At 32.4% G+C, this 24,639-nt stretch overlaps 3 protein-coding genes across 6 annotated transcripts; 1 reads left to right on the top strand and 2 right to left on the bottom strand.

Annotated features, from left to right (window-relative positions):
* Window positions 1-394: 394 nt before the first annotated feature.
* On the top strand, window positions 395-1,078 carry LOC146933494 (ubiquitin-ribosomal protein eS31 fusion protein-like). Its single transcript, XM_085705294.1, has one exon. It carries the CDS (start codon window positions 453-455, stop codon window positions 918-920), a length of 468 nt encoding a protein of 155 aa, XP_085561420.1. The 5' UTR covers window positions 395-452; the 3' UTR covers window positions 921-1,078.
* A 1,549-nt stretch (window positions 1,079-2,627) lies between these two features.
* Window positions 2,628-10,412, bottom strand: LOC146933493 (sulfite exporter TauE/SafE family protein 3-like). Of its 4 annotated transcripts, none has more exons than XM_085705289.1 (12): window positions 10,151-10,412; window positions 9,209-9,365; window positions 5,713-5,913; window positions 5,268-5,332; window positions 5,137-5,164; window positions 4,821-4,912; window positions 4,617-4,703; window positions 4,304-4,354; window positions 3,701-3,922; window positions 3,499-3,592; window positions 3,189-3,329; window positions 2,628-2,950 (listed from the first exon to the last, which is right to left on the bottom strand). In XM_085705289.1, the coding sequence occupies exons 1-12, from the start codon at window positions 10,355-10,357 to the stop codon at window positions 2,859-2,861; spliced, it is 1,437 nt and encodes a 478-aa protein (XP_085561415.1). In that variant the 5' UTR covers window positions 10,358-10,412; the 3' UTR covers window positions 2,628-2,858. The 4 variants fall into 4 exon arrangements, with proteins under 4 accessions (XP_085561415.1, XP_085561416.1, XP_085561418.1 ...); XM_085705290.1 differs by having other exon boundaries at window positions 5,713-5,901; XM_085705292.1 differs by lacking the exon at window positions 5,713-5,913.
* Window positions 10,413-13,499: 3,087 nt separating this feature from the next.
* LOC146933492 (sulfite exporter TauE/SafE family protein 3-like) lies at window positions 13,500-21,003 on the bottom strand. Its single transcript, XM_085705274.1, has 12 exons — window positions 20,637-21,003; window positions 20,140-20,299; window positions 16,027-16,227; window positions 15,863-15,927; window positions 15,729-15,756; window positions 15,370-15,458; window positions 15,192-15,278; window positions 15,017-15,067; window positions 14,695-14,916; window positions 14,459-14,552; window positions 14,227-14,367; window positions 13,500-13,826 (listed from the first exon to the last, which is right to left on the bottom strand). The coding sequence occupies exons 1-12, from the start codon at window positions 20,844-20,846 to the stop codon at window positions 13,735-13,737; spliced, it is 1,440 nt and encodes a 479-aa protein (XP_085561400.1). The 5' UTR covers window positions 20,847-21,003; the 3' UTR covers window positions 13,500-13,734.
* Between the last annotated feature and the right edge of the window lie 3,636 nt (window positions 21,004-24,639).

The raw sequence follows: 24,639 nt of genomic DNA, 5'->3' as shown, positions 1-24,639 counted from the left end.
GAATATTAGTGCCACTTTAATTAGTATTTTTTTTCTCTTTCCCAATTATTTAAATTTAAATAAACAAACAAAAAATGCTGAATTGATTTTTTTTTTTTTTAATTCTTAAACAAAAGATTTATGATAAAAATGAATGAGGGACTTATCTTGCTCAATTTCCTAACAAAATAAATTGAGAAAAATATATAATATAATTCATGACCGATGAGGAATAAAATATAAAATGGTAATAGTGTAAAAAAATAATATGAAATGGTAATGTTTTTTTATTAATTTTTTTTGTTTATTAGTAGTTTATTAGGAGTTTGAAATGGATGGAGTGAAATGTGGGTTTAGAGGCCCAAAAACGAAGCCCAATATCCGAAACCCTAGAAGATAAATTCTCAGAAACCCTAATCGCCTTCATTCCCAAACCATTCGTTTGTGAGAGTTGCAGCAACCAACGAAGCAAGATGCAGATCTTCGTGAAAACCCTAACAGGGAAGACGATAACCCTTGAGGTTGAGTCTTCTGACACAATCGACAACGTCAAAGCCAAGATCCAGGATAAGGAAGGAATTCCACCTGACCAGCAACGTCTCATCTTCGCCGGTAAGCAGTTGGAAGACGGCCGCACTCTCGCCGATTACAACATCCAGAAGGAATCCACTCTTCACCTTGTTCTCCGTCTTCGTGGTGGCGCTAAGAAGCGTAAGAAGAAGACTTACACCAAGCCTAAGAAGATCAAGCACAAGCATAGGAAGGTGAAGCTTGCTGTTCTTCAGTTTTATAAGGTTGATGATTCTGGTAAGGTGCAGAGGTTGAGGAAGGAGTGTCCTAATGCTGAGTGTGGTGCTGGAACTTTTATGGCGAATCATTTTGATCGTCATTATTGTGGTAAGTGTGGTCTTACCTATGTTTACCAGAAGGCTGAAGCTTAGATTCAATGTTTCGATGATGATGTTCTAGTGTTTATGTTTTGTTATTGTTATTGAACTTTCTAATGTTTCATTTTCGGTTTAATTAGCTTCTTTTGGAAAACAATTATTATTATATGTTCTAGTTGAATATTCAATACAATTTTGTGCGTTTTGAATTATGATTGTTATGTTGTTTTGTGCTGTTGGTTTTATGTTGATGATTCCCTGAATGTATTAGTTAATCGTCTTTAGTGGGTGTTTAGCTGTTTTATCGACAATTGTTTCCAATCATGTGAGAGGCTGCGATTAATTTATTTGGTTGTGTCTTGTGAGTGAGTATCTTTCTGAGGATTTATAATCTGGAGTGGAAATATTTTGTTAAAAAACCTGATTTCAACTTATTCTCATAAGCTCATTCATTTAGCTTATTGTCATAAGCTGATTTTGCTCAAATTCAATTTTCAATTGTACTGAAAACAACTTGTACAAAACTCTTTCACAATAGTAATGACTGGGAATCTTTTCTTCATATAGCTTATGAACACAAGTTGTTTTATCTCATCAGTATAGCTTATTATCATAAACTTTTTGTTCTCGATCAATTTTCATTTGTTAAAACAACTTGTGTACAGCCTCTTTCACAACAATGAAGATTTGAAATATTTTGTACATAACCTGGTTTTGACTCATCCGTATGGCTTTATTGTCTCAAACTTATTTTTCCCTCGTTAAATCTTAAATTGTAAAAACTTGTACACAATCTCTTATGCACCAAAGGCAAACACTATTAAGTTATATATCCAAATGTCTTTTAGATTTGTTTCACAGAAAAATTTAAACTGCGATGAATCTATTTTTCTTATAAAAAAGAAAAAAGGTTCGTTTTCTACATCTTAGTCTTAGAGCGGTGGATATGCGATTACTTACATTTTAGTCGGGGTCGGTGGATTGAATAGATTGTCCATGATCCAAAACTTTTATTTTTGCACTGCATACCCATGTTCTGTTTCCTCGAGGTAATTTGTTATTGGGGGAGTTAAGTTTTGTTGGAACAAAAAATGTAGTAGCCATGCTGTTTTGATGGGAATTAAGAGAGTTGGCCGGCCTGTTTGTGGCTGTTATTGTTTGTTAATGTTTGATTTGTTAATCTTTCCAGCTCTTTTAAGAGCATTGTACTCATTTCGGCATATCTTGAGATTCTCTCTCAATCCCCAGATTCTCTGCCTAAGGCTGCCTTGCATTTTTCCTCACTTCTGATTCCTAACAATAGAGTGATTATGCATAAGCGACTTTTTCTTAATACAGATTTTTTTTTATAAAAAGAATCATCAATCATCCACTCATTTTGTTGTAATTTTTGAGCAACTGAAACTTGCCCAAATGGTTTGATGAATAATTAATATGGCTATATTTAGGTGCTGGTCAAGGCGTCTTCCTCTGAAATTATATTCTAGCTTTTCAAATTAAAGTTTTTTGGTCCCTGGTATTTTGAGCTCTCAAATCCATTTTGCACAAAGTTTGCGATACTCCCACTTGCAAACAGCCAACTGTAACCTTCACAACTCACAACTTGTGTATTCACGTATCATACAATTCAACCATTCCATGTAAGAAAAATTCGATTGCTAAGATAAGATGAATCTCATTATCAAACAGTTCTAAAATACTAAGCCGTTGATGCAGCTAGGGTCCCATTCCATCAAAAGTACTTGTATGCACCTATATCAGTTGCCACAAAAGCGTCCTAAAACGGTGCTTGTAATTTATAATTTCACATTCCGAGTTGGTTTATATAATAAAGTGTATATTTGTTTGTCGAAATAAAAAAGATATGTTTGGAAAACTCGAACCAAGATTAGTTTGCATTCAAACACGTCTTTAAGGGATGATTTATACTATCCCAACCTCACAAAACTCTTGCGAAGTAAAAATACATGTACTCGTTTTACATATTGAACTTTAATTCCTAACACGGTACGCACATAGGCTTCCAAATCCCATGTACTCCTTGTTTTCAGCCCTTTTAATCAGATTTGCTATGCCTGTTCCACCTGTAATTTGAAGGAAGGAAAAAAGGTTAAGTAATCTATAACTGAATACTTATGTAAAAACAATAATTCCTAAAATAATTTGTGACATTAAACTGATAGTGGTGAATCAAACAAGATATATTGTAATGAAACAAGATATATTTTACTAGTCATCATTTCTAAGAGGATTAATACCCTCACAAAATAACGAAAGCAAATTCCTTTCAAAAAATAATGAAAGCAAATTCCTCACACTTACCTAGTGATATACCACTCACAAAAACTGTGAGGGCTAAGATGAAAATGATAATTGAAGCTCTCCCTAATATGGCAATAAGCTTTCTCACCAAATGTTGCCCAACAAGTGCAGCAATAGTGGCTACAGCTACAAAGTAAAGAGCTGCAAGAATAATCAAACGTTGAATATTAAATAATCAACCAATTATTGCCTTCTTTTAGTGTAGCAATCCCTTTTTCCTACCCTTTTAGTTGAATCACCATTGTATAATTTGATATTTAGTGTTTTAGAGAAAAAAAAATTCAAATATTAAATTTATCCATACACGTACCATAAGGAATGGGAAAACGTTTTAGAAGGTAATATTCTACCACAGACATAGATGCAGAAAATGTCATTGCAAAAGTGGATGTAGCACTTGATACCTTCAAAGAAAATTCTCAAATCAGAATGCAAACATACTCACATAAATCTCATTTAATTAGTATATATGTGTATATTATGGAAAAGAGAAGAAATGAAAATAAAGGTACCTGAGGAGGGATTCCAAGTCCAAGGAATAGTGGCGCTAAGATAAATCCTCCACCAAGACCAAGCAAGCCACCAATTAAGCCAGCAATTATTCCACATGAACAATATAGAATTAACTGCTTCACACTCCAATTTATTCCTTGATCTCCCTTGGAAGCTATAACTCTTTTCCTTTTGTATAAAAGCACAGCCTCATATGAACTTACTCCTACAGCTATAGGTACCTAAAAAAACAAGGAAATAAAAAAAGGAAGTAATAATAACCATGATATATTGATATATACCTCATTGGTTCTTAAACTATATTTAAATTTGAGACCAACTCAACGTCTTAGGTGCTCAACACTTAACTTTGAGGCCATATTATTGGCTTGGTAGATTAAGCTCTATGAAACGCTGATACATACATGAACACTAGACACAACATTGACACATATCGGTAGAAATTTGAGAAAAGAGAAGTAATAGAAATAAATCAGATGTGTCGGTTGTGTCATTGTTTGACACCGAACACACGTTCAGTTTGGAGTGTTAGTTCTCTACATAAATTAAGTTGCATAAACTTTGAGTTCTAGCTAGTTTATTCTTCAATATTGGTTTATTACCTGAAGTAGATTCAATATCCAATATGCCACAGAGCAAGTTGTTGTATAACTCTGTTCAAAACAAAAGCATACATAGTCACCAATCTTTGTTTTACTTCATGTTTTTTTTGGTTGAAAACGCCAAATTAGTCCACCAAAATTGGCACCAGAAAAAATTAAACCTGAGACCTTTAGAGGAGCACACTTCAAGGTCTCAAGCCAACACCACCGGGCCAATTCAAGTGACTTTTTAACTTCATGTATATGTATACAAGAATGTGAAAAGGTTCAATTAATTGTGAGTTGAGTTATAGCTCATTAGATATATACTAACTTTTCCTATCTGTAATGCAAGTATCATGATCCAAACAAAGAAGAGAAGTCCAAGTTCCTTCCAAGAAACATTCTCAATAACAGAAACCTGCATTCATGCATGACAGTTTCAGATTTCATAAGAAAGAATACATACATACATATGTGTGTGTGTTGGATATGGAATAATTAAGCATGATATAAAGTATTTTTTTTCCTACTATACCTTTTTCCTTTGTATATTCGTATTAGTATGATTATCATTGACTGATTCCCCTGCTTGAAGGTCAAGTTCAACATCTTCAATCCTTCTAATATCTGAGAAAGAATTTTAGCATGACATGTATATATGGTTACAATGGTCTGTATTAGTTGACATGTAGCTAGGAAAAATTAATTAAATTTGCGATAGAAATTTAGAGAGAAAATAAATATGAAATTCATCCACAATTTTGCACTAAATTTATTGACTAGTGATTAGAGATGAATTTCATTTCCCCCCTCTAGTTTTGTAGTAACAGAAATGATGCCAGATTAATCACCATTTAATTGTGAATTGTCTCTAGCTTCCTGAAATTGTATAGGGATATGCATTAAACAAAGCATAAAAATACAAACAAATTAAAAAAATATATATATATAAAACATAAAGAATGAATTATGTTTAAGTAACCTTCTTAGCAAGAGTTTCATTTTTCCAGGTGTTAACACCTTTTAAAAAAGCTTTAACTGAAATGCCTGTTCCATATATCCAAAACTACGTCAATGGATAAGCAGTATCAAAGAAAATAAATGAGTAAATTAGTAATTACTTTGGTGATTGGTACTTTACTAGAGAAATAATATTTGTACAATCATTCGTTAAACAACTTTTGGGATAACATTTTTTTTCTTTTTCATTTGGGATAAAAACAATGGAGAGAGACAGAGAGAGGGTGAGAATGAATAAAAAAAAAACACATTCAAGACCATAGTGACTTAAGAGAGACACATTTGATAATGATTTTTGTAATTTTGGTTAATTTAGGACTACAACATTTAGGGTCCGGTACATTCAAAAATCAAAATGACCATTTAAAGAAAAAGCAATTGAGACTCAGTTTTGAAGGAACCCTTACCTGTGAAAATTATTAGTATCAAAGATGTTATCATCCAGTCAGGAAAAATGACATTGAAAGCAACACCAAGACTGATTCCAAGCATCAACATTGGTTGGAAAAGAAGTGCTAGGTCATAGTCAATCACGGGAAGGTCAAGGGTTGGGTGTCTTTGCTTCAAGTTGTATAAAACAGTTGCTCCTGCTCCACCTGTAATCATGACTTCACCAAACAAACACAAATCCATATTGGGTATTTTAATATAGAAATGATACTTGGACAACGATTATAGGACACACTAAGATAACATGCAGCACGCGTTATATTGGTTAGAAAGTGAGGTTTTGATATTCAGCATATATATACAATGAGGTGGGAAGCATAAAACTCCTTGATGATGATCAAATCAATCCTTTTCAAGAAAGATTTTATTTGTGTATTTGACTAAACACCAAATGTATCTTGGTGATTTTCAAAATAATGAAATTATATGAGATACATTGGATGACATAAGATCGATTATACTGTTATGATCCAAATATAAGCAAAGTCCAATCATCAAAGTTTAATCAACAATTGGTTAGAGAAAAGGGACATGTGTCACTTGATCCAACAATTAAGGGATAATTCTAACAAGAAAATATCCTCTTAACCCTCTATAAAAGGAAGAATGGATTAGCAAGAAAGGTGTGGAGAAAAATGATTGGAATCACTCTCTTCTCTTTGTGACCTTAGGCTCTTCTGGTTGCTATTAGTCTTGTACTTAGGCTATAGCATTATTATCCTTCTTCACCTTTTCTTTATCATTCTAACAATTATTTTCATTGTACTGTTTTGTTCCAAAGTTTATTGAATACAACTTGAGTATTTCATTTCTTCATTTGTGTTGAATTACTGAGTTGTTACACTATATATGCACAATGTAAAGGAACAACGCAAGAGAAAAATGACTGTGCATGGCACTGGGTGCCTGACATTGAGATTGTTCATGTTAGGAGCCAATGCGTTAGTCTAGGAACTAGTTTAGGTGCATACTCTTTACATCAAGAATTTTCTGACAATAGAGGGAGATTGGAAACACTTTGGAAATGGCATGGACCACATCACATTCAAACTTTTTTATTTGGTTGCCAGCGCATGTGCGCATTCTTACCAATTTTTGAAGGAGTAAATGGGGTGTTGAGATCTCTCCCACTTGTTTGTGTTGTGGTAATGGGGATGAAATTGTTCTTCATATACTTCGGGATTGCATTCACGCAATCCAAGTATAGCTTCATATGGTTTCCTATGATTTTATAACTAATTTCTTGTTTTTTTTAATTGAAAGGATTGGTTTTTCATCCAGGTGACAAGCAACTTTCATGAGATGTGCTGGTATTTGTGGAGGTGGAGAAATAATGTTATCTTAGAAGAAAATTTTCAAAGACTGTTTAACCCACTTTTAATGATCCAGATATTAGTTGCAGACATAGAAGATTCAATTTGGAGCCTCATCGTAAAGGTATGGCTTCAATTTTGGGCCTGTTTGGTTTGGCTTCTGAGAAGCAATTCTAGCCCAAAATCAATTCTCTACAGTGCCAAAAGCAATTCTAGCCAAAAACAACGTGTTTGGTTCAGCTTTTCAGAATTGCTTTTATCCTCCAAAAGCAATTCTCCATGAAGCTACAAATCCTAGCTTCTAGCTTTTCTAGAATCAATTCTCCTTGAACAACGTGTATAAGTTTGTATATTTTATTATTACAACATGTTATTTTACTTTATTGCCCTTTATCAATTATCATTCTTTATCAATTCTCCTTTAGCTATGTCTATTTTAGCAATTATACATTCAAAAGCAATTCTACATAATTGCATCCAAACATAAATCATTTTGTTTAATCAATTCTACATAATTGTATCCAAACATAAATCAATTCTCTCAGAATCAATTCTGTCAGAATCAATTCTCTCATAATCAATTATATTCAAAGCTGAACCAAACGGGCACTTTGTAGCTATATTTTTTTCTTTTAATTGAAAGGATTGATTTTTCAACAACCTCAACAGGAAAATGGTTGAAACAAACACATCCATGTGACAAACCATTTTCATGACTACATGCTGATATTTGTGGAGGTGGAGAAATAATGTTATCTCTGAAGATAATTTTCAAAGACAGTTTAATCCAATTTTAATGATCCAGATATTAGCTAGAGACATTGAAAATTGCAATTTGAAGCGTCTTCATAAAGGGCCTCACCTAAAGGAGAGATTGTCTACATATATAGGTTGGAAGTTGTCGCAGTTGGAGTGGATCAAGCTCAATAGTGAGTGTGTTTGCAAAGATAAGGGAGCATTGCCAAGTGAGGTGGTTTCTTTCGCGATACAAATGGGAGATGGATAAAAGGATATGGTAAGAAGGTTGGAGCATGTGTTGCATCACATGCTGAGATGTGGGGATTGTATATGGGCTTGGGCATGGCTTGAATTGAAGGCAACCATTGTATATGGCTTGAAGGCAACCATTGGGCATGGATTGCATATAGTATAAGTTCACCGAATTTAAAAGCTATTGAAAATGAGGTAGCTATGAGGCAAAATTCAACCACACATGACATGAAGGGAATAGGAGTGTTGATTCACTTGTTAACTCTAGCATTTCTATAGATCATCTGGATATTTATGAGACTTGTATGCTTATGAATATTGTCTTAGTTTCATAGTTGTTTTTTTTTCTTTGGTTTTGTCCTCTTTTATACAAAAAATAACCTTAACCTAAACTAATCTAAATGCATTGTTCACATTAAATATCTAATTTATTAAGGGAAATGCTATTGAGTACATCTAAGATACTCTTTAAAATCTTAAATGGTACTCCCTCCGTCCCATAATACATGACACGGTTGACTCTATTACGCATGCCAATGCATAATTTTGAGCTTAAATATCTTGAATAGTATGTTAGAAAAAATTATGAAAATTTGATATTTTGAAAATACTCATCGAGACGAATCTAACGACATCTTATATGATACACCCTCCGGTCACTATTATAAGCAAAATTTCATTTTTTAGATTTATTCAATAAATGATGTATGTGGTCTATTTAATGTACCATATACATCATTTATTGAATGAACCTAAAAAATAGATTTTTGCTTATAATAGTGACCGGAGGGTGTATTATTTATCTTTGAACTCCCTCCGGTCCTATATATAAGAGAAAGTTAGGTCAACAAAAATTAATGTATTTGGACTGAATTTTTAGCTAGATACATCAACTTTTGTTGACTCAAGTTTCTCTTATAAATAGGACCGGAGGGAGTATATTAGTAGAGAAATATGGTCAAAGTAAGTTAGGTCAAAATTGCAAATTTTTAAATGGGTCATCTATTGCGGGACGGAGAGAGTAAGTTGTTAAATTGAAGTATTTAACTCTTTAAAAGGATACTCTTTAACTTTCTTAATTTAAAATCTTTAAAGAATAGTCTAAAGACACGTTAACCAGACTTATATATTACTCAACACATATTCTTACATTTTGATATCGCTGTTGCTGATTTTGCATCGAATCCAATAATAAGGGTAAGCATGGGAACAATGCCACCCCCACCAACACCTCCCACCGTCCCAAATGAAGATCCAAGAAATGCAAGTATGGTGCCAACTATTATTCTCCAACCAAATTTCATCCCCTACATGCACCACAAAGATTAATTATCAATTCAATATACACATGCTTAATTAAATGCTTAAAAAGTAAATAGTCAAATGTATCCGGTCTAATTTTGAGTCAAATACATATGACTCAAGTCATATATATATACTCTATTTTATTTTTAAAAAAACTTTAAAGAATTTAATTAACACATAGTGCTTACTTACTTTATAATTGACTCAAGTTATATATATTTTTTAAAACTCGTATCTAATCCAATGATCAATAGTAATTTATGGGGATCGATTCCACCGTCCATTTACAGAAGTCTAAAATGGATTAGTATGCAAAAAATGATATAGGAGATTCGAACTAAAACTTGGAGAAGAACATACTCCAAAGTCTTAAGACTACCCCACCAAACCGAGTCATGTGGGTTGACACAAGTTATACTATTATATTCTCTGTGTTCCAAATTATAATTAGTCATTTTGATTATTTCACACGTATTAAAAAATATAATTAATTTTATATGAAAAATATATATTATAAGTTGTTTTACAAAATTGTCTTTAATAAATGGTATGAGAAAGATAAATTAAATAATCGAAAGAAAAAGTAACAAATAATTAATGGTATGAAAGAAAAAATAAACTAATGTTTCATTGATATTGTAAAACTATTTATAATTTGAGACACACATTTTACAAAACGATTTATAATTTAGGACGGATGGAGTATATAATACACACATAAAATTATAAAATTTGATGAAATTAAACTATGTGATCATATAAAACTGTGAATATTGAACACTCTTACCGGCCAAGTGTGTTTATAAAAAACTTCAGCATGATCCCCTTTGGTCTCATTGGACGGTGGTGTTGTTTTTTGGTCGGTGTTTTGATGAGAAGAAGTAACATAAGATGAAAGAAGAAGAAGAAGAGAAATTATCGGAACTCTTGATCTTCCGGGAATCACCCATTTCACGTTCCTCCTTTTTGATCCACACACAGCCACCATCATCATGTAAATGTAGACACTGCTAGCTCAAGAGTGGTTTTCGAGGGATTGGGATTCTCTCCTGTGAAAACTACACAGGAGGAGGTCCAGTTTCAATCATGACCATTCAATTGGTCTTTATTGCTTTTTAATGAACACTAGTCAACCAAATCAATAGCTTGGATTTCACTGGACCCTCCAGTGACTGGAGAGGATCCCTGCCCGTTTTGGAGATAGGACTATGACAATCACACCAATGCATGTAGAGATTTTTAAAACTTTGACATCAAATAGTATATAACCGCTTGGTAAATGTTTTGAGTAAGAAAACAAAAAATCTCAGTAAATGTTTTGTCTCTATGCTTTGTATGTCTTTCGCATGGCATGCCTTATAATTATAAATAAATGACTCAAATTAACCAAGGGGGTTAGGTATAGAGGAATGAGTCATGACTTTCACAACTTAGTGAACTAATATTCAAATTTCAATTGAAATATTTAATGTCTGACGTGTCTTGAACAATATCACCTCTAATAAAGGTAATCTATGAGAAACCCCCAAAAAATGACATAAATTATTTTTTATTTTTTATAAGTTTAATTTTTGTTACTTGTACATTCAATTACAAGTTACTATCTTAATCTTATCGTAATTTCCCTAATCCCCTTAGTAAACACACGTAAAACCGCTTTCAGGCATTTTTGTTTCTTGTTTAAATTAGAAAATCTACTACAAGACAAAAAATTTCTTTCAAATCTTCTCACGTCACGCGCGAAAAAAATGCTAGTTGTATCACACTTATTCTTCCTTCTTCAACACAATTCATTCTTAATTTTGAATTTCAAATTCAATATCCAAAACTCCCTCCACTCTTCCATTCTCTTTCCCATTACTCATCACACATATTGTGTATAGCGCACACACTCCATTTATTTTTATTTTTATTCATTTTGTCTCCTTCTTCTACATCTCACCATAAACTCCACCGACCACAACTCCCTAACGTAAACAAAAAACAACCATTATTATATTATTATATTTCTTGCTTAAATTAATAAATCTATTACTTACAAGACAAAAAATTCCTTCCCAATTGCATAGAAGAGCAATTTTTCTTTCAAATCTTCTCAGTCAAGACAAAAGATGCTAGTTGTTCACTTATTCTTCCTTCTTCAACATACTTCATTCTTAACTTTCAAATTGAATACCCAAAACTCCCTCCACTCTTTTATTACTCATCACACAAACTCTGCACATCACACACACTCCATTTATTTTTCTTTTAATTCATTTTGTCTCCTTCTTCTACATCTCACCATAAACTCCACCGACCACATCTCCCTAACGTAAATAAAAAACAACCATTATTATATTATTATATTTCTTGCTTAAATTAATAAATCTATTACTTACAAGACAAAAAATTCATTCCCAATAGCATAGAAGAGCAATTTTTCTTTCAAATCTTCTCAGTCAAGACATAAGATACTAGTTGTTCGCTTATTCTCCTTCTTCAACATGAGATATTCTTGGGTGGTCACAGGTCCAAGAAATTGGATTTGGTCACTCTCTCTTATGTTTTTCTTCTTCTTTCACACTTTCCATTTCCTCTCTATCCTCTCTTTAAATGTGATGAAGTGTCAGTTATTGGTTGGTTGTGACCATATGGTCATGTGACCAACTAAGAATTACTCCTTCAACATACTTCATTCTTAACTTTCAAATTGAATACCCAAAACTCCCTCCACTCTTTTATTACTCATCACACAAACTCTGCACATCACACACACTTCATTTATTTTTCTTTTAATTCATTTTGTCTCCTTCTTCTACATCTCACCATAAACTCCACCGACCACATCTCCCTAACGTAAATAAAAAACAACCATTATTATATTATTATATTTCTTGCTTAAATTAATAAATCTATTACTTACAAGATAAAAAATTCATTCCCAATAGCATAGAAGAGCAATTTTTCTTTCAAATCTTCTCAGTCAAGACAAAAGATGCTAGTTGTTCACTTATTCTTCCTTCTTCAACATACTTCATTCTTAACTTTCAAATTGAATAGCTAAAACTCCCTCCAATCTTTTATTACTCATCACACAAACTCTGCACATCACACACACTCCATTTATTTTTCTTTTAATTCGTTTTTTTTTCCTTCTTCTTCTTCTACATCTCACCATGACCACTAACGACCACACCTCCTTTGGGCTATACCACCTCCACCTGGCCTCCAGTAACACACCACCACCATCATCACGCTCCTCTTCTTCTCCTCTTAGAATTCCACCCCTCCATTTCCAAGATCTAACATTCTAACTCCCCTAATATACACACGAAAAACCAAAAACCCTTCTCTATCTTCAATTTTTTAATATAAACAACTTGTGCAACTCTTTCACGATAGAAATGAATTAGAAATATTTTGTTTTGTTTTCATTCAATCTTCAATTGTTAAAAACAACTTGTGCACAAATTAAATTCTTTATCTATAAAAAAAAAGAAAGGAAATATACCTTTCTCGCTCATCCAACTTTTTAAATAAGAGCGTCATTTACACATTTTAGCATCTTAACATTTTCCTCTCAATCCTCAATCCTGTCCTTATCATTTTCCCTCCCCTTATCTGATTTCTAATAATAAATAGTGCTTATGTACTCACAATTGTGCATTCACCTTTCATATATCCATTCCATATAGATTAAATTCGACACTTCATTTTCATGAATCCGTCTTTAATAGTACTATTTTGTTGCACTTACGACTCCCAATTCCACCAAGCATTCGACATATGAACCTATACGTATTGAATATCAATTACTCATAGCGTGATAAAGCTGCACATGTGCTGTTAGGCTTCATATTGAGAAAGTAAACTATTTCCCACTCTAAATCCAAAACTATATGTGAGATTATTTGATGTAAATGATTGATTTGCAAATAGAATTTGGATAGGAAATTGTTTGCTATTGATTCACAAGTAGAACACTTCAAATGTTGTTCATCTTAATGATTTATAAGTAATTTTTATTTTTACAAGCAAACACAAACCAACCTTTTCTTGTATAAAAAACTCTACAAATTGTTTTTGTAATGTTTTGTTCTTGCAATCTTGGGCTTTGGTTATGTGTGTAATGTGTAGTTTTACATCGTGAGAAATGATATAATATGCATGTTTATTTGTCAAAATAAAAAGATATATTACATGTTAGAAAATTGGAACTAAGTTGGTTTGCATTCAAACACACGTTTAAGGCATAGCTTTACACTTACCGTATGTCCTAAATGCTGATTTCCAACCACACATGTAGTACTTTTGATACCAACTTGACAACACAAAACTATTGTGAAGTACAAATCTTTGTCCTCAAGTTTTACACATATTGATTGAACTTTAATTCCTAACCCCGTACGCACATAAGTTACCAAATCCCATGTACTCTTTGTTTTCAAGCCTTTTAATTAGATTTGATATGCCTGTTCCACCTGTAATTTGAAGGGAAAAAAAGAAGTTAAGTCATCTTAAGCTATATATATGAATGCAAAACACACAACTTCCAAAAAATAATTACTTACATTTGAAGTAAACAAACAAGGATTTAATCATTATTGATTTAATTTAAATTGTATCATTATTTAAATTACCAGTCAAATTAAGATGAGCACCAAAACTTTTTTCTCTCACTATTTTATTTTAATAAAAAAAATATCACATTAAGATGATCACTTAATTTTTTTTTCCACTTAAACAAATTCATTTTAGATAAACTAGTAGTGATTAGTACGTCGTATTTATTTTTCTATAACCTTTGTATCTCCATTTTAACAAAACAAGACATATGTTGCTAGTCATAATTACAAAGAGGAATAAATTAAAGACACTTACCTAGTGATATACCACTCACAAAAACTGTGAGGGCTAAGATGAAAATGATAATTGAAGCTCTCCCTAATATGGCAATAAGCTTTCTCACCAAATGTTGCCCAACAAGTGCAGCAATAGTGGCTACAGCTACAAAGTAAAGAGCTGCAAGAATAATCAAATTAACGTTGAATATTAAATAATCAACCAATTATTGCCCTCTTTTAGTGTAACAATCCCTTTTTCCTACCCTTACCATATGGAATGGGAAAACGTTTCAGAAGGTAATATTCCACCACAGACATAGATGCAGAAAATGTCATTGCAAAAGTGGATGTAGCACTTGCCACCTTAATAGAAAATTCTTCAATCAAAACACAAACATATATACTAACATAGTAACATATATTTTAATTTCAGTAATCAGTAGTTCAAAAATACATCTATATATAGATTTTATGAAAAAGAAAAGGGTACGTAGAATTAAGGTACCTGAGGAGGGATTCCAAGTCCAATGAATAGTGGCCCTAAGATAAACCCTCCACCAAGACCAAGCAAGCCACCGATTATTCCAGCAATTATGCCACATGAACAATATAGAATTAACTGCTTCACACTCCAATTTGTTTGTTGATCTCCTTTGGAAGCTATAACTCTTTTTCCTTTGTATAAAAGTATAGCCTCATATCCACTCACTCCTACAGCTATAGGTACCTGAAAAAACAAGGGAAAAAGAAGAAAGTCATACTCATCAACATATTATTATAAACATTTCATTGATTCTTAAGACCCAACTTTGAGGCCATATATATACCTGAAGTAGATTCAATATCCAATATATCACAGAGCAAGTTGTTGTGTAATTCTGTTTCAAAACAAAAGCATAAATAATCATCATTCCTTGTTTACTCATGCATACAAGAATATGGAAGAAAGATATCAACTAATAATTTTGAGTTAAATATATAGCTCATGAGATATATACTAACTTTTCCTATCTGTAATGCAAGTATCATGATCCAAACAGAGAAAAGAAGTCCAAGTTCCTTCCAATAAACATTCTCAATAACAGAAACCTACACATTCATGGCATCTTTTAATATTTCATTAGAAAAAATATATATATGTTGGACATGGAATAATTAAGCAGCATTTATTTCCTACTACCTTTTTTCTTGGTAGATTAGTATTGGTTTGACTTTCATTAACTGATTCCCCTTCTTGAAGATCATGTGTAGCATCTTCTGTCCTAATATCTGAGGCACAAATTTAGCATGACTTGTTGTCTCTATTAATGTACTAGTAACTAACATAATGTATAGAAAATGCAGGATTACTAGGGTAAATATAATTAAATTAGCGACAGAAGCTATAAAGAGAAAAAGAAATATGAAATTCATTTTCAATTTTGTCCCTAAATTTAGTGACAAGTGAATTAAAATCAATTTCATTTTTTTTACCAGAACTAAATTTTGGTGGCTAATTTTTTTTTCTTCTACTAACAGAAATGATATCATACAAATTACCATTTAATTGTGAATTGTCCTTAGCTTCCTGGAATTGTAGCAGGGATGTATTAAACCAAATCATCAAAATGCACAGTTAAAAAAAAAATATAAAAGAAATTTAATATATAAAGAATGAGTTATGTTTAAGCAACCTTCTTAATTAGGGTTTCTTTTTTCCAAGTGTTAACACCCTTTAAGAAAGCGTTAACTGAAATACCTGTTCCCATATATCGAAAACTACATCAATATGGATAAGCAGTGTAATTAAAGAAAAGAAAATTAAGATTCAATTTTGTAGGAATCAAGTCTCAATCACCAGTGAAAAATATGATTAGCAAAGTTGTTATCATCCAGTCAGGAAAAATGAGATTGAAAGCAACACCAAGACTGATTCCAAGCATTAACATTGGTTGGAAAAGAAGTGCTAAATCATAGTCAATCACAGGAAGGTCAAGGGTTGGGTGTCTTTTCTTCAAGTTGTATAAAACAGTTGCTCCTGCTCCACCTGTAATCATGACTTCACACCAAACAAACAAACAAACAAACAAACACATATGCATTCAATCCATATTAGGTAATTTAATAGAGAAATGAATTATACGACGCACACTAAGACAACGTGTTGTAGCACATGTTATATTGGTTAGAAAGAGGAATTTTGTCCTTTTTGGTTGATCTTGATATTCAACATATACCATGAGGTGGAAGTATGAGAGTCCTCGGTAATCATGAAACACATTGGATGACACAACTCACAAGATCGATTATACGATGCGCAACGCAAGATAAAAATGACTATGTAGGGCGCTGGGTGCCTGGACAGGCCGTCAAACACGGGGATTCTGCCTGCCAAGAGCCAAGGCAATGGGCTAGACACATGGTTCATTGTCCTTCTTGCGTCGCGGTATTGGGCACCCACTTAGGCGCAATGGCTTCTAGGGTAGCATTTTTCTTGTGCAGATGCGGTTTTAAGATATTTTTGGAGTTCTCTATCTTACTTTGAACTAGATGGGAGTGGAATGTATATCTTAACATAAAAAAGGAGAATAGTGTAATTTAAACATCTCTTAAAAGAGAGAAATCTAATTTCCTCTACTAATTAACATTTTCCGATAAAAAAGCATGCACTGGTCCAAGAAAATAAGATAGGAATTGGAAAGTATTTGGCTTTACAGTATGCCACATTGAGTGACGGCCATCTAGGCCACTGGCCCAATTTTCACATATATACACCAGCAAAGAGAAAGAAGTAGACGTAAGGCATGGTTGTAATAATTTGTAAAAGTATTTGTTTTCCTGCATTCCAATGAGAGTCGAGGGTTGGGAAAAAGATGATAGTAAAGAGGAAGATGATTGGAAGGGAAGAGCAAGAAACCCTAAATTATTTTTATTTTTGTCCAAGTATATTATTAAAAAAGTTGACTAGGATATATACATAAACAAATACTTTAAAAAATGTTGACTCGGTTTGCCATATCACAATTTTTTATGATGCGATGATATAAATAACTAAAAGTAAAAGAGTAAAGTTATTTAGTGCGAATGGTACGTTTTGTGCGAAAATCGACTAACGTGTATAACTAAGACACTTTTGACTTGCCCTTCATGATAGACAGGTAAAAATATCACACCTCCATTTGAGGAATACATGAAGAGGTTGCAGTTAACACTAATTTTTAATAAGAAATAATAATATTGTAGCCTCATTTACATGAAACATGGATGGTTGGTATTAAAATAAGTTAATTTGGCTATTCATCAGTTTTCGTTTCAGGGTACTTCGCAGTAACAAGCATTATCCAAAGTAAAAATATGAAATTATAGGGATTTCTTTTTTTAGAGATCAAAACCATATTTGACTTATATTCCAGAGACAAATAACACTAATACACCTAATTTATCATCTTAATATTGTTTTACAACATTTTTTTAGAGATCTTAATAGTGTTTTATAATAGTGTTTAATATCTTAAATTTAATTTTATGTGTGTTGAATTTAGACCTTGACATTTCATTTTAAAATTAGCATTAGTATTTTGTTTCAATATATTAAAAGCATATGAACTTATACATATAAAGGAATAATCGGATTAGGTAAAAATAATCGGATTAGGTAAATTTCCTCTTAAGCATATAAGATGATATATTTGATAGGGGTACACTGATCCAAATACAACAAAGAAGATCTATAAAATAAAAAAGGAACAACAACTTCAATTGAGACCTATTGAGTTGTAAAAAAAAAAATCTACGATCATATATGTTTGTTCAGTTTATTCTTTTTTTATAAAAATAAATAAAAATAAGATACGTTTTTTTTAGGGAAATAAAAATAAGATACGTGATTCCTGATTTAGAGATAACTCAATAAATTTAGAGGTCTGAAGTGAAATTTAAAGTGAGACCTGATAAAAACTAACAACAAAATTAAAAGCATTCAAGTCTAGCTAGTTTTTACAATAGTAAAACAACACAAAAAAATCAATTAGTAGCAAAATTAATTAATAAAATTTATACTATGAGACCAAAAATAATTGATGTTAATACTTTTTTTTTTTTGGTTTGGTTATTGATGTTAATAATATTAATTAAAAAATAATTTTGAATCGGTACCCGTGAGCATAGCTCAGTTGGCAGGGGCATGCATCGTTATATGCAGGGGTCGGGGTTCGAACCCCGGAATCCCCACTTATTCACTTAATTCTAACCCATTAGACTACCTTACAAAGTTGGCAGGGGCATGCATCGTTATATGCAGGGGTCGGGGTTCGAACCCCGGAATCCCCACTTATTCACTTAATTCTAACCCATTAGACTACCTTACAAAACCATTAGACTACCTTACAGACTACCTTACAAAACCATTAGACTACCTTACAAAAAATGTAATGATTACCATTAGACTACCTTACAAAAAATAAAAAATAATAATTTTGAAGCCTTAAAAAGTTTGAAGCCTAAGGCATCTGCCTTACTTGCAACCTCTTTGGGTCGACCCTGTCATAATCAAACCTAGCTTAATTAGAGAGAAAGTCTGCCCACATTGAGTTTCGGATGAGTTGGGTGTTCAAGGAATGTTATATTTTTGGGTCCTGCTAACCGGTGCTCCCGGGGCACAGGTTAAGCATATCATAAAAGGGTATTGTTACCATAAAAGGAAACTGTTTTTGACTTTATTATAAATTAATTAAACAATTTTAATACATTAACTACTATATAATTTCCTTTTTCATATCCTTAACCAATGCCCCGGGGGCACCAGTTAGCATTTCCCTATATTTTTTTCACGGGAGAAGAAATGTTATATTATTAATTGTTATATTTATTTATAAATATTATTAATGACAATCATTGTTGTTGTTTATTTTATAAAGTAGTAAAATTTAGGGGGAAAAGGATCAATAAGTCTGCACCAAATAAAATGAAAACTAACTAAGGAAAAGAAGGATACTTAAGAATGTTGTATTTCATGCTAGTACAAGATAAAGTACGTAATTACTTAAGATGTTCCAATATTCCAGAAAAAACAAGGAATAAAGAATATATACCAAATATTTACTTGCACGCATACACACTCGAGGAAATAAAAACAATTTGTTCCTCCTTAAAAAAAAAAAAAACAATTTGTTCTTACCGATAAAAAAAGCTAATAATAATTTCTTCAATCCCTCAAAAAAAAATCTTCAAGAAAAAAAAAGCTAATAATTTATTTTATTTACACCTCTCAAAAAATTAATTTTATTTACTGAAACCAGTGAAAAGATAGATATTTTTTTTTAAAGAAGATAGATAGTTAAATACTAACCTTTGTCCGCTTTTCTCTTATTCTTAATTATATCTAATTTTATGGCATCTAGTTATAATTTTTTTGACATATATCACAATTAAATAATTTTGGTAAGCATGGTTTAGCCCCGTTTTTTCACAAAGAAAAAAAAAACAAAATCACCAAATAAGATCTCTCAACTAACAAAAGATCAAAATGATATCTATATTATTTTTATATTGCTTTGGAATTGTTTAAATCACAAGGAGATTTGATTGATTTTTTAATTACAGATTTAAATAATATTATTATTTTTTAAGCAGATTTAAATAATATTATAAAAATGATAAAATTAGAAATACATTAGTTTAAATAAAATGATATCTATATTATTGTGCAAAAACTAAGTATATATTTTTATATATAAGTATTGATAGCATTCTGAATGTTATGAGGCAATGGAGGCAACCTATGTATCATCCACAGCACACATGCATTTTATTACTGAATTGTTGAAAATTTAACCTAACATAATTTAAATGCATTTTTCTAAAGGATAATTCAAATGCATAGTTCAAATCAAAGAATAAGGAACACTACCCAAAAAAAAAAAAATCAAAGAATAAGGAGATAAATCATTACAAATTAATTAGTTGTTCTTACATTTTGATATTGCTGTTGCTGATCTTGCATCAAATCCAACAATTAGGGTAAGCATGGGCACAAATATGCCACCCCCGCCAACACCTCCTACAGTGCCAAATGATGATCCTAGAAATCCAATTATGGTGCCTACTATAATTCTCCAACCAAATTTCATCCCCTGGATACACCACAAAGATCATCAGTTCAAAATCCACATAATCATATATAATCCTAAAAGATCTCAATACTACTTACTTATTTTTCTTTTAACAAATTGTGCATACTCACTTATATCAACAAAAAATTGTGCATATATATACTTAGTTGAAAATTGACTCAAATTATATTATATGTATGCACAAACACGTACAGTTTGATGAAATTAAACTATGTGACCATATATATATATATATATATATATATATATATATATATATATATATATATATATATATATATATATATATATATATATATATATATATATAGTATTTGTGAATATTGAAAACACTTACCGGCCAAGTGTGTTTATAAAATACTTTAGCATGAATATCAACCCCTTTGGTCTCATTGGAAGCTGGTGTTGCTTTTTGGTCAGGGTATTGATGAGAAGAAGTAACATAAGATGAAAGAAGAAGAAGAAAACAAATTAACAGAAACCTTGATCTTCCGAGAATTACCCATTTCATGTCCCTTCTTTTTGATCCATGCATAGCCATCATCATGTATATAAATATATAGATATACGGCTAGCTCTAGATCGCTAGATAAAGGGTAGTTTTCTAAATCCGAATAAATATACGTCCAAGTCCCTTTGTACCCTATATTTTGCTTCAAGATAAGACTATACATGTGGGGATTTTCAAAACGTTCACATCAAATGGTGGCATTTAGGATGGGAATGAGAAAGAGTTTCCCACCATGGGAAAGTTGTTCTTGACCATTAGATTAAAAAGGAACACAGATTTTATGATGGTCTGTCCACGCTATATTTTTTTCATTGTCTTCAGCCTCATCCAACTGAAAATCTCAGACCCACACCACCTCTCAACGTCTCCTTCCTCGACCTCGTCGTTGATTCCTTCGCAACTGTCACCTCGTCGTCATTCACTTCCACCCGTTTCCCAGTCCCCTCAACGAACTTGCCGCTAACAACCTCCTCTTCCGCTGACGACAAATTCCCCCTTTCCGCCGCAAACGACGTTGCCGTCAATAAATATTTTATATTTTCTGTTTTCAATTTCAATTTCTTCATCTTTCTTATTAATCTGCTTTGAATCACCGTGTTCATCAATGATTCTTCAATTCGTGCTTTGAATCTTAATATACCTATGTTCATAACGATCAATTCAAGTTTTGTTTATACAATATATATATGGCTTAATTTCGTTATTATTAGCTTAATTTGTGAGAGTACATTGCTTGGGTGTGAACATTAATTAGTACATCTAGTTTATGGGGTTTGAATTTGCTTAATCACATTATTTTTAGTTTAATTTCATGGAGCATGATTGTTGTTGTAGTTGCTGGTGATGGTGAGTGGGTGGTATAGTTTGTGATGGAGGTTGAAGAAAATGGTGAAAGAGAAAGCAAAATAATAAAGTGTGGGTAGACCATGATAAAATCAATACTCTTCTTTAATCTAATGGTCAAGAACAGCTTTCCCATAGTGGGAAACTCTTTCCTATTCCCACCCTAAATGCCACCCAAATATTATATAACTGCTCGGTAAATGTTGAGTAAGAAAAAGAAATTTGAGGCGAACCTACATGATGAATGATTTATAAGTGTTTAGTTGTTGACTCTTGTGAGCTCTACTCACTTAAACTTTATTTCGTCGAAAAAAAATCCAAGGTACTAGTAATATCAAATGTCAATTTTTTTTAACTAAAAACTGATATTCATTCATTCAAACTCGTAGAATTCATAAGATACAAATTCAATTTCAACATCATTAGCTAAAAACGTAAATCATGAACATGCGAACAAGCTCGTAACATCTAAGTTAATAGCATAAAACGAAAACATGCCTACAACTAATGTGACAAAACCAAAGCAACCAAAATACTATACTTCCAAATCTGCACATTGACGACCTTGCTTTTGATTGAATATATATTATGATAGGCATCAAAATAATGCAATTAAAAGAGATACACTCATGTACGTACTCCCTTTGTGAAATAAAAAATAAACCCAATCCACTCATGTCCTTCTCTATCTCAATGACACAACCGACTGTCCATTTTTTCAAGTAAATTCGGTATTTTCATAGCTGATTTTCTTCTCTCCTCATCTCTCAATATATCCTCCATCTTCCATAAATATTTATTGTCAAAATCTAATCTCCCTTTTCTCCCATTCTATGGTGGAGACACAGATCTGTCCATTTTTTCATCAATTAGATCTGTCCATTTTATGGGTAATTTGGTAAAGTGTACCAATCACTGAAAATTAAAACCCAAACATGATTTTGATTTGCCGTGGAAGCTAGGAATTTCAGCTTCTCCCGTACTGGTGTTTTGAAGGCAAACGTACGATTCCAGAATTGCTTTTTCTGTCAGTGTCACCCAAACAACACAAAAAGAAAAGAAACGGCGTTTTGGTGTGTAAACGCAGGTTTGGAGGAGAAAAACGCCTCCCCAAACATACACCAAGAGATAATAAAGTGTAGTCGAGAATGGTTTTACTTCTTGACAAAACAAAAAAAAAGTTTTACTTAAAATATCAAATTTGAGTTTTTTATTTAAGGATTTTTCCTAACTAAACCGCATTAACCATTTGAACTTCAACATTCTATTTTCTTCCATGTATTTAGTCCTCACTTGTTTGAGTTCATCTTTGCTCCATTTAGATGTGCTTCATTTATCCCATTGCAAGGCATAGATGTATAACACGTGGCAAAAACAATTTCAAGGGTTGAGATTAAAATGTTAAAATAGAGACTGATCCATGGTATTCTTCTTCCTCAAACCAACTCCATCGTTACCTTTCCTCTTTCTCTCGTCGCCGATGCCGCCACTTACCTTCCATCCCAACGATGATCCCAACCACCACGCCCAGACAAAAAAAAATCTCCCTAACATAAAATCAAAGTCCCACAACAACAGACCCTCCCAAAATCAAATAAAAAATTTAGACAAACCTATGTAACTATAACAAGCAGATAATTACTGAACATACAAAGTTTCCATTGATGTTAAAAATGAGTAATGAATTACATAAGGAGTGAATACGTGTGTGTATAAGGATTTAGTTAATAAGAAAATAAAAAACAATCACTTAGTTTCTCTATGCGACAGACGCGTTCCTTCCTCCTCCATCATCATCGTGTCGCCTCCCCCTCATCCGCTCCCCAGCGACGCTGCGGCCTCTCTCTTACTCAGAAATGTGCCGACGCCGTCTCTCTCTTACTCTGATAATTAAAAGTTAAGTTGTCCGATTTACATTTTACAATTTTGAAATGATGTGTAACCAATGATTTCCATGGAAATTAAATTTGAAAGTCGTAGATCAGGATTCTGGAAATTGGAACCTTGATTAAAAACAGTGGCGGCGGTGTTGGGATTGTCTGAGATGGCAGTGGCGGGTTGGTTAGTGTTGGTGGTGCGACGGTGGGGTTCGTTCATGACGCTGATGACGACTAAGAATTGTGTGAGGCAAGGGAAGAGATACGCCGCTGGTATGGGCGGAGAGTGGCTCTGTCAGCGGCAGCGGTGATGATAATGGGAGGAAGATGGAAAGCTATCTGAGAAGGACAGAACACGTGATTTTTTTTTAGGGATTGTTTTCTATTTTTTATTACATAAATCCTTAATATTATTGATCTTTTAAGCATAACCGTTAGATTTCATTTTACCATATGTCACACATCTATGACATGAAATGGGGTAAATTGAGGAAACTTAAATGGAGCAAAGATAATATTACACCCTCCGGTCACTAATATAAGCAAAAATCCACTTTTTAGATACATTCAATTAATGATGTATATGATCTTCATTATATGTCACATACATCATTAATTGAATGTATCTAAAAAGTGGATTGTTGTTTATATTAGTGATCGAAGGGTGTACATATTAGGTACACACATTAAATTAAAAAAAAATGATTAAAGTGATATTGATTAATGTGACCATTTATTTTATCTTTTAATTTTTTTGATTTATGTGTGTGCTTAAATACTTGTGTCTAGGTAAGACTATCTTGGCTGCAGACTGCAGTCCCTATTGCATGTGACTAAGACTTTAGAATCACTTGATCTTGATAGGACAATTTAATTTTTAAAATTTAATTTTAATTATTGTTTTATATAACATTTCAATAATTAAATTTTTAAGGATCGTTCACTGTGTGTAGTCACCGACTTGTGACAGCACACAAGCCCTGAACCCAAACCACACATCCAATGTTTATGTAATCTATTGGATTATTCATGTCAAGATGTTTCTGCAATCTGATATAACATCATAGATCATGGGACTAATTAGCCAATATAATTTGTAAGAAGAATTT

This window comes from Medicago sativa, chromosome 4 (assembly GCF_051527215.1).
Source record: "Medicago sativa cultivar Bolivia chromosome 4, Bolivia_mono, whole genome shotgun sequence".
Classification (NCBI taxonomy): domain Eukaryota; kingdom Viridiplantae; phylum Streptophyta; class Magnoliopsida; order Fabales; family Fabaceae; genus Medicago; species Medicago sativa.
The sequence above is the reverse complement of the archived record's forward strand: the minus strand, read 5'-3'. Positions and strand labels throughout refer to the sequence as shown.